The sequence below is a fragment of the Eucyclogobius newberryi genome, unplaced genomic scaffold, assembly GCF_026437365.1.
Source record: "Eucyclogobius newberryi isolate DKJ021-1_F unplaced genomic scaffold, fEucNew1.0.hap1 SCAF_15, whole genome shotgun sequence".
In the NCBI taxonomy this organism is placed as follows: Eukaryota; Metazoa; Chordata; class Actinopteri; order Gobiiformes; family Gobiidae; genus Eucyclogobius; species Eucyclogobius newberryi.
This window is the reverse complement of record NW_027315779.1, coordinates 19324286-19341336: the sequence shown is the minus strand read 5'-3', so window position 1 is coordinate 19341336 and position 17051 is coordinate 19324286. Positions and strand designations below refer to the sequence as shown.

At 41.3% G+C, this 17051-nt stretch overlaps 1 protein-coding gene across 1 annotated transcript; it reads right to left on the bottom strand.

Annotated features, from left to right (window-relative positions):
* Nucleotides 1-2321: 2321 nt before the first annotated feature.
* Nucleotides 2322-16857, bottom strand: LOC140360997 (transmembrane protein 164). The gene is made up of 6 exons (XM_072446551.1): nucleotides 16131-16857; nucleotides 11634-11683; nucleotides 5960-6026; nucleotides 4918-4996; nucleotides 4356-4456; nucleotides 2322-3732 (listed from the first exon to the last, which is right to left on the bottom strand). Exons 1-6 carry the CDS (start codon nucleotides 16566-16568, stop codon nucleotides 3526-3528), a joined length of 942 nt encoding a protein of 313 aa, XP_072302652.1. The 5' UTR covers nucleotides 16569-16857; the 3' UTR covers nucleotides 2322-3525.
* Nucleotides 16858-17051: the final 194 nt, after the last annotated feature.

The following is a 17051-nucleotide window of genomic DNA, read 5'->3' as shown; positions in this document are numbered from 1 at the left end:
TTGTTTGCTAGATAGTGACCGTAGTAACAGCTGTTGCCTTTCCCGAAAGTCTGGATGCTGTTTTTCCTCAAAGCACATCCACAGTTCTCTTCTAGCTGCTGAATTCTTTGACCTCTCAGAAGGTCCTGTTATTGTTGAAGGAAGCACCTCATGGCGGGGACACCGTTATTGTTTTACTCAGAAGTTTGTCATAGAGTTGCAGTACAGACCCGTTGAAAGCGTTGATACCTCATGGGACAGTATGGGATGGCAGTAGTAGTTTGTTGTAGCAGACTTGTGTTTTGGTTCCATACTAGGGTTAGAGTTCAGCCTCAGCAATTCCTGACGTGTCATTCTCATATTTCGGGGAATGCTCGAGCTTGTGTTACCTTCGTATGTTCGACTGAACCAAAGATGCCAGTGGCCATGCCCAAATGCTGCTTTTCAAGCCTGGCTTCCTGTCCTTCCAAAAACACCCTGCATATGACAAAATGTTATGTTGTTTTTTGTGATTTATTCAAATGTCTTGATTGATTGAGCAACCCAGTTATTCAATGAATTTCATTGAGTCTATCTCTGGAGCTTTACTAGCTCCTTGGATGGTTTGTAATGGTTGCAAATGTTACTTTTTTGTTTATTGTTGTTATTATTTTTAATATTATTATTGTTATTATGATTTACAAAAATGAAAATCCCATTGTGTGCCTCCTAGCTTTATGGGTTTATAAATGTTTTTCCCTAAAGACCAGCAGTTATACTTTGTATAAAAGATGGATTTTTTTTCCTTATTTTTTATGCCATTAAGATGAAAAGCCTGTTTTCTTTACTCTGGACCCAGTAGCTGCACTGGTATACAATCGCACTGATAGACAAAAAAAAAAGAAGACTCGATAACAATGACAGATAAAATAAGAACTACAATAAACTTGTGTTTGAGACTTTTATTTAAAAAAACAAAAAAAAGAAAAGAAAAAAAATACTGACCAAAACGACATTAAAAAAAGAAAGAGAAAATTACTGTTTTTGTACATCAAAATAAATTCTTTTCAAATGAATATTTTGGATCTAGTTTAAAATTATTTTATTGGTTTTCTATATTTTGAAATGTTGGGGACACTGACTAAGATGTGTCACTTTAAAAAATGACATTTTCCGTTGCAGTGGCCCAATGGGCTGGGAGGGTTGCCTGGTGTAACTCTTCGTACCAACTTTTTTTTTTTTCTTCCATTTTTGAATCTTTGATTCTCTGCTTTAATAACTTGAAAAATGTTGATGGAATAATCCCACCCCCTGTAGAGCTAGACCCTTCCTTCTCCCCTATTTAATTCCTGTTAGTGTGAGACTTGAAATGGGCATTTATAATGATAAGATGAATCCAAATTGAAATGCAACAAAAAAGCAAAAGAAAAGATCTATTATCCAAAAAAGGGGACTGTGAAGAAAACTATATAGATGGGTAATTTGAGTATGTAAGCAATGGCTGTGAAGATGTAGTTTTAAACATTGTTATTACCTTTTAAAGTCTTTTATTCAATAAAAATTACAAAATACATTGTAAAGCAAAAATGTCTTGGCCTTTTGTCTCTTTGTTTTGCCTATATTCACATCAGTATGATGTAGGAGAAAATTGGAATTGAATGTTGAAACTGAATTTGTCAACTGGAAAAAGGGTTTGCAGACGTTTCATCGACGTAGCTCTTCAGTCCCTCTAACAGAGAACTGCACTGTTAGTGTCAGATGCAGATCAAGTGTTACTCTGGCAATATTCTCATTAGGCTTTACATAATGATTTTTTTCCCCACTCAAGCCTTGTAAAAATGTATCCGTAAACATACAAATGCTGCTATAACTCAAACTGAAATGGGCTAAATAAACAAGGTTATTTGCACTGACATTCATGTTTGTACCGTGGAGTTTCATCACTAAAGGGTCAGGAGTCCACAAGTGAAGACTTCACAGTGATGGCCAGAGTATAACCACACAACTGCATTACATGGCAGGCACAGCTACTAAGATTTTATTAGGATTTTAAGATGTTTAGTTTGGTAAACCAGGTGTAGGCTGATGACTGCAGAGGCATGGGCTTCTACAGGGATAGGATGTAAATGGCTGACCACATATCTGGAAATAGAATATGCAATAATACAGATTCACATGAGCCCTCTGGCCCCTCATAATTGAACTAAAGTCAATTAACTCGCTGCACTCACATGCATTTGATTTCACACGCAACACTTTTTTTTGGTGCATTTTACTAATGAGATTGTTGAACAGATTGAACAAATTAGTCTACAGGTACAAATGCTTATGTAAAATGTCAAATTTAAAAACAACAGACCAAATTGACCAAATGAACCACTTTAATGGTGAATACAGCACACATATAAAACATCCCTTCTTTACAGTGCAATATATGCTACAGTAATAGACACAAAGCCCTCAGAGATAAATGACGTACAATTCACCTACTATAGTTTTGAGTTATACTATATAAAGTGTACTTAATAAATGCTTCAGGTGACTACATGCAAATGCAACAGCCGACCTGTGCTGCCCGAGTGGACAGGATTCGGTTTACCCTGTAATTTTGGTTCAAGTGTCCTAAATATGTATATAAATGACATTTTTTAGCCAAGACTGGGCTGTTGATAAAAACAAGCATAGAACATTTGTTCCAACACACAAACAGCTGTCTGGTCAGAATGGCTCTAAAAAATGTCTTCAAAGGTATTAACATCCCATTGTAAATCCATACATTGTCTTTCACAGTTGCATATCTTCATGTATTATGTCCCCTGAATATTGTAACTGGAATGATCGGAATGAAAGGTGCCATAAAGCCTCTGTGTACACCAGGCATGTCCAAACTACGGCACGGGGCCAAAGGCGACCCTCAGACCAATGTTTGTTGGCCCTCCGGCTTCCTGTCAAATGTCAAATGCAAAATTTCGAATTATTCACTTTGTCATTTGACAAATTGCATGTTGTCGGGTTGTTTGTGCCCCTCTGCTCAGTATAACTTTCAAAATGCGGCCTATGCCCTGTGTGAAAAAAAGATTGGGCACCCCTGGTGTACACATACACGGTGGAACATATGGACACAATGAAACATGAAACTACTTTCAGTCATTGCAACATTAAAAAAGTGAACATTCATTGAAAAATTCACACAAAAACTACAAGACTAAGATCGGCTTGCGATTAACAAAAAAAACAAACAAACATGATGAATCACATCAGCAAAGTCTTTAGACAAATGAAATGGCAGTTTAAGCTTTTAAAACAAACAAATTTGTAACATTATCCCCTTCCCTCTCCTATTACGCTACTCACATTTACAAGAAGTCTTGAGAAACTCAAAAACATTTAAAAAAATACTTTATAAAATTTGCAATCACACTTACCGGTATAATTCCTATAACATTTGCATGCAAGCCTTTATGCACGCCAGCAACACAAACAGTGATGCAAACTTGCTGACTTTAAAAAAATATTGTTGTCTTAAAGCATAATTTAAAATCCCCTCATCCACAAACACCTTTGAATTTAGTCGACTTTCTTGCCTCGCAACCGCACAGTGTCTAGCATGTATCTGCAGGCCGAGCCCAAGTGCTGGGAGACGAAGGTCACAATCTTCCCGTGAATTAGGGTCAGGAGGGTCTGGTGTCCCACCGCCCAAATCCGATACCACGGCCCGTAGAAGGGGTCGGACACAGCTGGGCACAGCATGTTGTTTAGGTTTACCTCAGTGACCTGCAAAGACGCACAAACCACATCAACACTAAATAACTCAGACCTTTATGAAAATGAAATCAAGTGTTCAACTGGAATGAGTAAGAAAAGCCCATGAGTCACTACTGCTATGCTTTGCACCACTTCAAGCCTGGTTCTTGAATGACACTGGGTTTGTCTTTGCTTAGTTCTCCCTTTGTCCTGTTTTCATAGCCTATTTTTTTAATTACTTCAGTGAAACAATAGATTTCTGTTGACTAGTACCATAGTGAGTTGTTTGTGGGTATTGGATAAAAAGTGCTGCAGTTTTATAGTCTGGCCCACAGACAGCCCTGGCTCACAGGTCTAATTGTTTCTGAGTGGAGAAAACAAACTTATCTGTAATTAATTACTATGCCATCCACACTTTAATTCTCATAGTGGCTTCAGGAAACCAATGAAGAGCAATTTCACATTTACTGCATAATTATTACTAATATGAAATATGTGAATTAGACAAGAATATTGCAACATGAGTATTAGTTACACATACATTTAACAAAACATGTAAGCTTTAATGGTTTCCTAACTGATATGCTCTGTGGAACTATTCTGACAGTGTGCGGAGAGGTCTCATGTTTGAGCAGCAGAGGGCAGTATCGTACCAAGCCGAGGAGCTGCAGGAAGAGAAAGTGGTACAGGAAGAGGATGCCATTGGAGAGCAGCGCCCACCACACGTCCCCCAGGGGCTCAGCCTTGTACACACCTGCAAAAACACGCATGCATTCAAACCCCAAGACGAATGCAAGTTCAAGTACTATATCTGTAGTGCATATTCATTCTCCAACTTCCTAGTTCTTATTTGAATGTACTTCTCTTCTTTATGTAATTTTAATAACCACAGGTCGAGACAGGAAGGAGTGGTGAAATACTGTTATACACACCCTTGTTACAGCTTAAATGCATTTTCTATTGTGGGCCCTAGGGCTGTACTTCAATGAGGCAAATGTAAACTCATGTGTCATTTTTGGCATTTGATTTATATTATGCACCTCGCTTAGTGGTAATAAACTTCCCCCGTGTCCATATGTTGTTAAACTGCAAGCTTGCTTTTTGCTCTGCATGTCATGAGGCCAAAGGTTAAACATGGTAGAAAATAGCTTCAGGGAGTGCCTCAAATTACAAGGTTAAATGTTACTTGGCCACTTTTAGCCTGTTCACACATACCTCCTTTCCTGAACAGGTACAGCGGCACCACGTACAGCATGGAGTGTTGGATATAGTAGATCTCTTTCTCAAACGGCAGCTGAGGAAAGAATAAATTATTGAATTATTTATTTGATTTGGCGTCACAACATGGATACATTTACATAGGTGTGGAAGAGGATTTAAAGACAATGCACAACGACAGACTCGCTCCAATTTAGGGCCCGGCCAATATATCGGTTGGCATCATCAGCCAATATGGGAACTTGGGGATCTTTCTCAAAAGAGGAAGCTTTTTTTTTTTTTTAAATTGAAGCTGAAAAGACAAAATTTCTAGTGATGTGAGGCTGACAAGCAATAGTCTGAGCTAGAGGAAGCCCATCTGTGGTGGTCTGTCTACACTACTGCGAGTGAATTTATAAAGAGGAGAGCCGTGACTGATCTGCAGACTCTGAGACGGCTGAGGGGAAGAGCCAAGCTGCGCTCAGAGCTGCCTGTATCAGCACATCTGACAATCTCTGATCTGGGAAGGCACACATTCCTGGAACATGCGCTGATGAAAATGGGACAAAGTGTACGATTATAACAGTTTGAAAGAGAATGTGTGAAAAGTAGAGCTGGGAAGGTATTTCCAAATGTGTCGTAGTTCACTGTTAGGAGTGTTTACATAAGTAGCCAAAGTGATGTCTTGAAACAAAACCATAATCCACCATCCTGTGGCTTGGAATGCCGTGTATTCCTCAGATTCTGAATGCATAAAATAACAAAATATGAAAGCTATTGCGTGTTCAAATCAGGCACCTCACCTTTTAAAACACCTTTCAGAAGAGCTTCCAAATGCCAAAAGAACATATTCTGAAGCCGGTGAATATTTTTTTCTTTAATTCAAACAGAATTGTGTGAATGCCACAAAAAAAATCAGCCTTTCTTAGTTTTGCTTTTGCGGCTTCAAATGGTGTGTCTTTTTAATCCTCATTTTTAAGCACACAAATAGTTACCCTAAGCAAAATGGAATTACTTGGTCTACTAATTAACATGTGGTGACAAAAAACGTATTACTCACCAGTCTAGTGTTTACCACGGGAAACATTAGGGCCAGTAATGCACCATTCAACATGTGAATCTGCAACCTGCAAAAGAAAAGATGAGAAACTTCTGTGGGATATATGTTGTCAAAAAGAAACGAAAAGGCAGCCGTAGTGTTGGAAACAATCTGAATTCACCAATTACTTCAAATAATATTGAGAAGGGGTCTGTGAGGGACATACATTTTGATTTCCACAGTATTGTAATATAGCAATTAGCCAGGAATTGGTATAAAATGTGCCGGTAAATGCTATGATGACTATTGCACAGAACATGGATCATTTGTAAATAGATTTGAAATACATTACATACTCAATATCTCAAAAACAAAAACAAGTTCTTGTCTACTGCTTGTGGTTGCAAAGTCTCTAAACAGTTTGTCCCTTGATAAGATGCTACAAAACAATAAAATGTCCCATAAATGAGAAAATCACAGCGGTCAATAGAGAGTTTGTTATCTCTAGTACAGATTGTTGGGCCTTTCTAATTTCACATCATTTGTGACTGACTGAGAGTGACACATTGGTTATTTTGAGTTGCAGCGCTGCACTCCGAACTTCAAGACGAATGTTCGTTTTAAGTAGCCATCACTCTAAAAGTTGCCATTTATAAAACCCAAGTGTGGACCTCCATCTATCTCATGTGACTGCTCTTTTCATCAAAGCAGTCAAAATAACTGTTGTGACAACCAAGGTCATTGGGGAAAGTGCAGTGCTGCTGCAGCGTCAGTTTGAATAAGCCCCACTCAGTCTGTCTGCTGGCCTCTAGACTTTTATCCTGAAAATCAGCTCTGCTTGTTTAATCTACTCATAAACATTTATAATTGAGTTATACACAGTGAAACAAGATGTCAATAATAGTATACGTAATTTAAAATGAGCACATCTATAGTGCCATGTAGCGGGGCTCCCTTTCAAAAACATGGCAGATTCGGATTTCAAGTGCTCAGGTGGATTTATTGTGCCGAAAATGGTGAAAAACAGTGCAAAAATATTTACAGTGAGGAAGAATGTCCAAAAATACATATATTTCCAGAGTTAAGACATGAAGTTCAACTTTAACTCGCGTCACGTCTCCTCAGACGCTCTCAGCACACCGTTACCCGCTCTGTTGTCGGTGACAGACTCACACCCCAGCCAAGAGCGGCTCTCCTTTATCCCCCACTTGCCCCTCCCACTGAGCAAAATATTTAGATTAATAAATCCCCCAATAAATTGACAACTGTTGTGGCATCTTCCTACAATGTAAGACATTAATAATTACATATACATGTTCAAAATAAAGCAATAGAAATACATAAAATAACCGGTGTCACATGGTCAGCACCACGGCGCGAACAGCGCCCAATTAAGCTACCAGGAAGTACTGGCTCGGTTTCAGCCCAACGCAACGCATCTGCAGCGGGAGGCTGCGAGACAAAACAAGGTAAGAACTGGTGTATATGACTAGAATTAACCTAACGCGTGTGTGCATCCTTGGTGGATTAATGTCGGAGCAGTGCGGGGAAAGATTTGTGTGGTGCGTCTGGTGCGAATGACTGAAACAGAGGGGGAAGCAGGGAATGAATGAGTGTGTGTTGGACAGGGCGCTCGGTTGATCAGTAAACAAAGGCTGAATACAATTAGAGATGGACTGGCTCCGTCACATTATCCCTCCCCTCCGGAAGGTTGACACTGTGGGGCAACCTGGGCAAGTAATCCGCTACAATGTTCATCTTGCCGGCACAGTGTTGGATGGAGAATCTGAAGGGCTGAAGTGCAAGATACCATCTGTTTAGGCGACTATTGTGATCCTTCATAGTGTTGATAGTGTCTCTTTCTCAACAGCAGAGTAGCGGGTCTCATGTGACTGTAGTTTGCGACTCTGGTATATAATGGACGCTCCTGTCCAGGTTCCCCCCTGAGCCGGACTGCTCCGAGGCCAACCATAGAGGCATCCACTTGTACTAAAAAGCGCTTGGTGAAGTCTGGACTCTTCAACACCGGAGATGAACACAGGTGGGCTTTGAGGGTGGTAAAGCCAGTCTTCTGTCCGGACGACTGGGTTTTGCTTGTCTTTGGCGGTGAGTGCAGTAAGCGAAGTGGCAATGGTTGCAAACTGTGGCACAAACCGTCGGTACCATCCAGCTAACCCAAGAAAGGAACGCACCTCTTTCTTGGTTCGTGGCCTCGGAGATTTCAGGATAGCCTCGACCTTGTCGACGTGAGGCCTCACCTCCCCTCGGCCCATCTGGTAGCCGAGGTAGCGTGTCTCCTGCCGAGCCCACTCACACTTTGCCGGATTCAGCGTAAGACCGGCTCGCTGGATCTGTTTCAGGACTTGGGAGAGATGTCGGACATGATCCTCCCAGGTCTCGACATCGTCGAGGACATCGTCAAGATAAGCCGCGCTGAATAGCTCACACCCCTGGAGAACTCGATCCATCAAACGTTGAAATGTGGCGGGTGCTCAATGCAGCCCGAACGGCATCACAGTAAACTGAAACAGTCAAGTTGGTGTTTGAAATGCTGTGTAGGGCCGTGAGGACTTCTCGAGGGGCACATGCCAGTATCCTTTGTAAAGGCTGAACTAATCTTCTCCAGCAGTTTATTGATCCTTGGCATTAGGTATGCATCAAACTCGGACACAGAGTTCAGCTTTCGAAAGTCAATGCATATCCTGTGTGATCCGTCTTTCTTGAACACAATCACTACAGGACTGCTCCATTCAGATTTGGAGGGTTCGATGACTCCCAGTCTCCGCATTTCTTGGATCTCATCTTGGAGCTTCCCAACAAGCTGCTGTGGAACACGATACGGCCGCGGTAGAATCGGCCGACCCTCCTTCAGGCGGATGACATGTTCCATGACTCTAGTTCTTCCAGGACTGGCACGGAACGGTGAGGACACTTCCTTGAAGGTCTGGAGTAACTGTGTGGCTTGCTCAGGAGGGAGATGAACCAGCACAGGGGTAGCCGTGTTGGTCAGTCCCTCCAGTCCCATATCCGGCACTTCCCCGTCCTCATCTTCATCAACTTTCCTGACCAACAGGACTTTTGTTGGAGCTTGGACTGGACGCTCTCTCCACTCCTTCAGGAGGTTGACATGGTACGTCTGTCTGGACTTCTTTTTCTCTGGATGCCGGACTTCGTAGGTGATTGGCCCCATCTTGCGGGTGACAGTGTACGGGCCCTGCCATTTTGCCAAAAGTTTATGAGGCTGGCAGAAGAAGCAGCACCTTCTGACCTGGCTGGAACTCACGACTGCGGGCTTGTCGGTCGTACCAGGTCTTCTGGTCTCTCTCGCATTGAAAGTACAAACTTGACAATGCTCCGGTCACTTTGTCGTGCTGGTGGACACTCTCATTGTTTGCGGAGAAGGTACAATGGCCCCTGAACATCCCAGCCATATAACAGCTCAAATTGAGAAAATCCAGTTGACGCCTGTGGGAGCTCTCATTAGGCAAACAAAACAAAGAGTAGCCAACAGTCCCAGTCTTTGTCGGTATCATCCACAAACTTCTGGAGCTTTCGCTTCAACGTCTGATTAAACCTCTCAACTCGTCCATCAGTCTGTGGGTGGTACGGGGTGGTTTTGATGGATGAAATTCCCAGTTGCTGCTGGAAGAGGGGGCCCCACAATGTCCATCGCAATCCTTCGGAAGGGAGTGGAGATAACTGGAAGAGGCTGCAAAAAGGCACGGTCAGACTTGCGCACTGGACATGTTTTCTGACAGGTAGGACATGTTGCACAGTATTTGTGAATGTCAGCATACATGGACGGCCAATAACATCTGGAACTGACGCACAAGAATGTTTTGTGACCTGACCATGGCACTGTGTGTGCTAAATGCATGACAAGGGTCCTACAGCTAAAGGGAATAACAAAGACATTTACATTCATTACTAACAATACATAACACCCCATTGTCAATAATACACTTCTCTTGACCCAGACAACCTTTGGTTTCTTTCCCCACCTTAACAAAAATACTATTCAAAGTATTATCATTGCAACAAAGGAACATTTTCAGGCATATCCCACACAAAAGAATCACAATTTTCAGGATTTAAGGACCACATTTGGCCCTTTGGTGCCTCCCTCACACAGACTACTGTCTAAGTCTGGCAGAGGTTGGACGCCGGCTTTAACTTAATTCAGTATATTGTGCAAGCAATAACTGTGACAAAATCAGGCCACGGCTACACACTGTTTACATCTAATGAAAAGGTACACAGCCATAACTTTTCTAGTGGAGGGTATGTCGCCTGCCCGTCTCTATGCAGCCGTTATTGCTTTGTTAAGGGATATTTCACAGTACGGCATTGAAATTACACATACAGACAGACTGTTGGTAAATCAGTTCTTTTGAGAAATGAGCTCGCTGTGCAAATGTATTGTAAAGTTATTTTTAAACTAAAAAACACCTAATGTCATCCAGAAACATTTATTGCCATACGGTGGAGCATTCCATTCCAGCAAAGCAAGTGTGTAGTTGTATAGTGCACCTTTAAACCAGAATAGAACATACTGTTTTTACACAATACAAGTTACATTGCGTCAGCAGCACCCATCACACCTAAGGACAAATGTAAAATAGTGGCATGTGACACTGTGTTCCTGTGAAATGCCACTGCATCCTGTAAACTCCACTCCCTCACGTCCGCAGTCTGAAGCCCCCACAGTTTCAAAGTTGCAATGCCACTTGAGTTGGTCACTTTGTGGTGAGTTCAGAACAAAAGAGTGCTTTGATATTGCTCCAGCTGCTCCCCGTGCGATTCCCTCGGGGCCCGTCAAGTCAAAGTCACTCTGCCTGGACTCGACCAAGTCTCAGGGGTAAAACACAGTCGTTTATTGGGAATAACTAACAGCCCTGACTGTGGTAAATGTGTAAGAAATCAATGTGTAATTGCAGATAAATTAATTAGAATACAACTCCCAAGACAACAAGTCTGCATAAGTTATAATTGAAATGCACCAAAGTTCAGATTTGCACAGGAATGACGTCAGTCCTAACCATCCTCTTTAAAGTCACTGTTCGACTTCTTTGGTGCTTCTGTGTTATGTTTGTAAAGTCAAAGTAGAGCTGAACAATTTGCAATGTTATTGCAATTAGATTCTCAATAGTTTCCATTTGTCATCTGCCAGTAAAGCCAGGGAAGTCATTTTAAAGACACGGTAAACCCCAAAAACCTTTTCCCCAACTCATCAAATAATCAGTTTGAGGATGGAAATCGGAAGAATCGGGGTAGAACTCCATTTTTATAGTTTCAATAACAAGAGGGAACAAAAGGGGAGATCAGTGTTGCAAGCCGTTTTCCAGCAGAATTGAGCGGCTTTTTAAGAGCATCTGTTTATGGTAATGTGGGCTAATTCACTTAGAGGTCTGAGGGCCATAATTTGACCCCGGGTCATAGTTTGGTCTACGTGACTGTGGAACTTGATATGTCGGTTTCATTCAGGTGACCTGATATATAAAATGAAACAACAGGACAAAATTCTCCTACAAAGGCAGGCCTAGCCCAGCTCAGAGCTCAAGATGTGTCCCTGCTCCTGACAGGTGGCCCTGAAGCTTTGAAGGATCCAGGTTATACATAATCATAGTAGAGGTTAATGTGATGAAAAATAATAGAATTATAGTTAGTAACAATTAAGATACATCTGACAACTTACCTGAAGACAATCATTGCAGTTTTACATGGTGGACAGGCCAGGAGGAAAATCTGTAGAGAAGAAAAAGAATAAGACAATAACTAATCCATTTAATCCATTATCACATGGAAGTGGTCATTACTGAAAAGCCCTGGCACTTTGCAAGATTATGCTGAAAATGCTATTACTGAAAAGGGAACAATTTGCTTTACATTTTATGATAATGTAACAGTCTTGTACAAGGAAGGAGCCTTTGGGCAAATGTAAAGTGCTTCCTAACAAGCTTATAGTTCAAAGAATCACATCAGCAAAAGGGTTCAGAGAGATGAGACTTATCTCAGGAGGACTGTCAAATGAAAGCATTAAAGTGTGAGAGATGTTCATGTCGATAGATTCAAGTCTGACTTTGACTAACTCAGCCAGTGCTCCTGGGAACAAGCACCTTTCTCTCTGAAAAACAGCAAATAGCCTGTTTTAAAACTCCTGTTGTAATCTTAGGAACGGACATAGTAACAGTAACAGCTCAGGGCCAAATTGCTCTCCAGAATGTAGCTTGTAATTTGACATTGCATGTGTTGCACAGCTGAAAATACTGTATTTACCTGTGAGGCAAAAGCTGGGCCAAGAATTACTGAAAAGCAATTTACTGGGAAGATGTTGTACAAGCCAGTGGCCCTGGCTCATCATGGATACATGTGCTGTCAGATCTACAGTACTGCACCCATAGTGTGTGAGCTAGATTAAATATAACTTGTTTACTTTGCACAGTTATTTACAAACTTGTAATAAGTTATGAATAACCCACCTTCAAGTTTAAACTTTCAAGAATTCACTTTTTTGGAAACTATACAGGCCCACAGGAAACACAACCACATGAGTCAATGCAATACAACGCCCCACGTGATGGTGGTAAGATACTATTGTAGCCACAGCTACCCCGAGGCAGACTTACAACAGCGAGGCTGCCTAGTTGCATCGACCTCTCCAACCACCACCTGCCATTCACACACCTCATCCATACTCGGTAATGTAGGTGAAATGTCTTGCCTAAGGACTAAGGTAAGGTACTAACAAGAGTATGCCCTGCTTAGCTTTCAAGATCAAGCAGGATTAGGTCTTGGCTTTTGTTTACCATTTTCACAAAAAGCGTGCGCATGGTGACCACTGCTGAGAAGGTGATCAGCTGCAGATTTCCATCTCTGCAGGACCTGTACGTCTCCAGGACTCTGGGACGTGCAGGTCGGATCACAACCGACAAGTCTCACCCTGGACATAGACTATTTGAGCCACTCCCCTCAGGCAGGAGGCCACTCCCCTCAGACAGGAGGCCACTCCCCTCAGACAGGAGGCCACTCCCCTCAGGCAGGAGGCCACTCCCCTCAGGCAGGAGGCCACTCCCCTTTGGCAGGAGGCCACTCCCCTCTGGCAGGAGGCCACGGTCCATCCGGACCAGTACCTCCCGCCATAAGAACCGTTTCTTTCCCTCTGCCGTTGGACTCATGAACACTTCTTAAACACTGTCACTTTAACTAATATTTAATCACCCACTGCACTGTTCACTTTCTGCACTACATATGTAAATTTAACTGTATATTTTGTGTACATAGTAAACCTAAATTTAAATGGGTTGTTTTATCATTGTTCATCGTTTTATGTTGCACCAAATCACCAAAGCAAGTTCCTATGTTTGTGAATTTTGTTCATTAGCAATGGCAATAAACCTTTTCTGATTCTGATTCTCCAACGTAAACGTATTAATTCTGTACTTTTTTGTGTACGTAAAATGTCACAACACAACATTTTGCCCTGTGTCAAAGTGCAAGTGGCTTAGGAGCAGTTCAACTTGAAAAGAACATGATCTTCAGTTTAATGAGCAAGTGTAGACTTTGACTTTCTGACCGCGCTGGCTGTCTGCAGTTTTTAATATCTGGGGGCCCACTTGCTTCACTCCTACTTTACACATTCAACACATCATTTCAAAACGCAAAGTTGCCAACTTCTTTTTAGAAGAGGCATAAAGTAATAACAGTATCATACTCAGAGCTCTAAACCAGATGACTCAACAGAGATGTCACTAAAGCTGGAACTGTTTTTTGTGTCGTTTTGGCTGTACAGGGCAAACCCAACAATAATGTGAATCTTTTTTATACGTCTTATTGAAAACAAACAAATACACATTTATTCCAACATGAATTTCCTTAACATAAAGAATGCAGACTTATAATTAAATTATTACCAATTAACTTTTCTCTTGAATTTCTTCCTCCAAATTCTCAACTCCGCTCCAAACCACAAGCTTTTACTGCTTGAAAAGACCCAACCACACCACTGACCATTAGAAATGACTGAATCTCAAGCAATTACAAATGTGATTAGTGCCACAGCCCTTCTACCGTTGTGTTACGAAACGGGTTATCTGTATAATTCAGGACAGGAAGTAAATCTATAATAAAGTGTCACATAACGTCCAGTGCCTCTTACATCATCAGTGCTACTTTGTCGTGAGGATGCAGAGAGTGAACCGGACATTGCAGCCGGGATGGTCTGCCGGTCTGTGCTTATGTGTCTGTTCTTGATCCGAGAAGAGAACAACACCGACGTCTGTGTTGTCAAATGAAACGCAACAAGGTCAAAGTCTTGAGTGACTGGACACAGGAGTGAAGACCGACACACTTGTTGCATTTGATTAGTAATAGTCAAAAGCTAGGCACAAGATAAGATTGTGTATATAAATGAAATTGTTTGGGAAGTGTACTGCGAGAATCATATGTAATTGGAGCTGTTGTTTTTGCATGGTTAATTATCCTTCTGTTAAACCGCAGCTTCTGGGACTTAACTTGTTATAAGTAAACAGTCCCTCCTACATCCTGTTAAGAGTTGTAAAACCAGGTTTAGTCTTTGGCCAGGCAATTGTTCTGACTCTTCCTGCTCAAACCGAGAAAAGAAAACAAGAAAAGCAGTGTAATAAATTCCCCCAAACTTAAGTTTCTGTTGTTGCTTCTGTGATTATTATTGAGCCTTTGATTTTCCAATTTCTTTTTAACTTGTATCTATACACAGAGGGGGCTACCTTTGGCCAGATTAGAGATTAAGATTATTTGGTTAATTAATAATCTTAATTATTCAGGTAATAATATTTATTTTTATGCTAAAAAATATATTTCAGTTCAATCTATACTGCCAATATAAAGCAACCCAGAATGTAAACGCTTTTATAGCTCGCCATTTACGTAAACATACATCATAATAATAATAATAATAATAATAATAATAATAATAATAATATTATTATTGTTAGGGTTTATTCACTTTTACTCTATTATTCAAAACATTTTCTTAAAGCTGGTCACAAAGTAGAGGAAATGTGATCTATTAGATCATTTGAATGAGAGAACATTAAGTATTTTAAGTTCCTGGTCAAATTAAGTGGTCCTTTCTAAATAAAAAATAAGAATAATCTATTTTCATCAGGGAGATATGTTCCACTGAATGTCAAACACTGCAACGCCCAGGGCAGAGGAGATAATCTGCCAATTACATTTGAATTCACATCTGGTTCTCCTACTGCTCACAATTGGGACCACACCCATGATCAGTTGGAGCCTGACATCATGAGTGGAGTGCAGGGCTACAATGACTGTAATAAAAGACCTTAAAACAATCATCTTGACTAATTCATGCACAATCCAATTTCAGTCTTTTAGAGAAGAAACCGCAGAAAAGAGACACACTGCAAACACTCCAGTACCACACGTCTCCTGTCAAAGCTTCTACTCTAATCTATTCATCTAGAAGACCTGACTTAGATTTTCACTGAGAAGATTGCACACATGCTTTTCAGCTTATAAAGTGTAGTAGTGACCTGTGATTTACATTTGGTTTGGCCATATATCTGGGTGTACCACTTCATGCAACATGTATTCAACACAAAGTGAATGATGTTGCCGTAGATCACCTTAACTGAGGTCACACATCACCAAGGGCGTTTCCAACCATCAGCGAACACATAAATCTCTGGGGGGAGCACTCCATCTACACCAAGTATCATTTTTCAGAGTTCTCATATACGTTAATGGCCCCGTGAGAGTGCATGAGAATACTAATTTACATTGTATACTGTATGCATTTTGATATATTTGAAAAAACTTGATCGTATCACTCTTGTATACTTTTCCAAACAAGAGTATAAAGTTATATTTTTGCACTTTTCTAATTCATTCTTGGTCCATTCACGTTTTGTGCCACACTTGAATCTCACCCTACATTTAGGCCCACATTTGAGCACATTCCTGTAGCATTGAAATAATAGTTTTGGTCAATATCGTCCAAGCCTTATTTATAAGCATATCGTAACTAATACAGTCTGGGAAGTACAGTGACAATGTGTTCGTGAATAACAACTGTACCTGTCTGTAATCCGGATGTTTGGCCGAGAAGAGAACCTTAGTAACAGTAGTATGTAGTATGCTTGAACAAATACAAATACACGAAAGGGAGGAGCCACTTGTTTATCCTTACCTGAACTACGGTCACGACATGACAGGGATTTAGTAGATATATGACCGTTTTTGTGGCAAATTTGAACCCAACTTCGATCCCAAAAGTCATGCACAATCCAACCAGCAACAGGTTCTTTCCCATGCTGTCCTGCTTCGCTTTTATGCAGTCTTTCCCGATCACTTTGAGGTCTTTAGACACGTGGATATTCTTCAACGCCACGCCAACTTCCACGCACGATAAAAAGACGATAATGAGAGTCTCGATTAGCCGCTGTCGAGGCGCAAGAAAGGCGGCACAGTCGCGGCCCCCATTGCCCTCGAATTTGGGGTCCACTCCGCCGTAAACCCAGTCCAGTAGGCTGTAAATGTTATACCTGGACATATTCCTCTTCTCGTAGTGGAAAAGGTACGAACAAGACGGAATAAAAGACGTCACACTGACTTCTTGGCGAAACATGAACTGCAAGCTTTCTCTTTCGTAACTCGTCCGGTGACAGAGGTGTAACGTTAGTCATGAAGCCAGGCGATCCACCGCTGCTTCCTTGATGAGTCCCGATTAGCTTTGGTGCCGATCAAAGCTGTTTCCTATTATGACAAACATGAGGGACGTTGGGCCGGCTGAATGCGCGTTTAAGGGCGGGACAAGCCTCTCTCCTCGGCACTTCTTCTCTGTGGTTTTGACTCACTGCTGGGTTTGGGAGAGCTAAAACGGAACGGTGTGGTTAGCGTTAGCGTGTTAGCATCCCTTAGCAACGCAGTCAACTGAACGCGTGGGTTTATTATTCCCTGGGTTTGAGCTCTCAGGCTCTGAATGTGACAGCGCAACTTTATGCTTTATTCGCGGACTGGGGTAAAGTTATTAAAGGTAAACATGTAGCACTGTATATCCCTTGTTTAGTCAAGAGAACGGTCATATTAATGTAAACATGTAAATCATTTG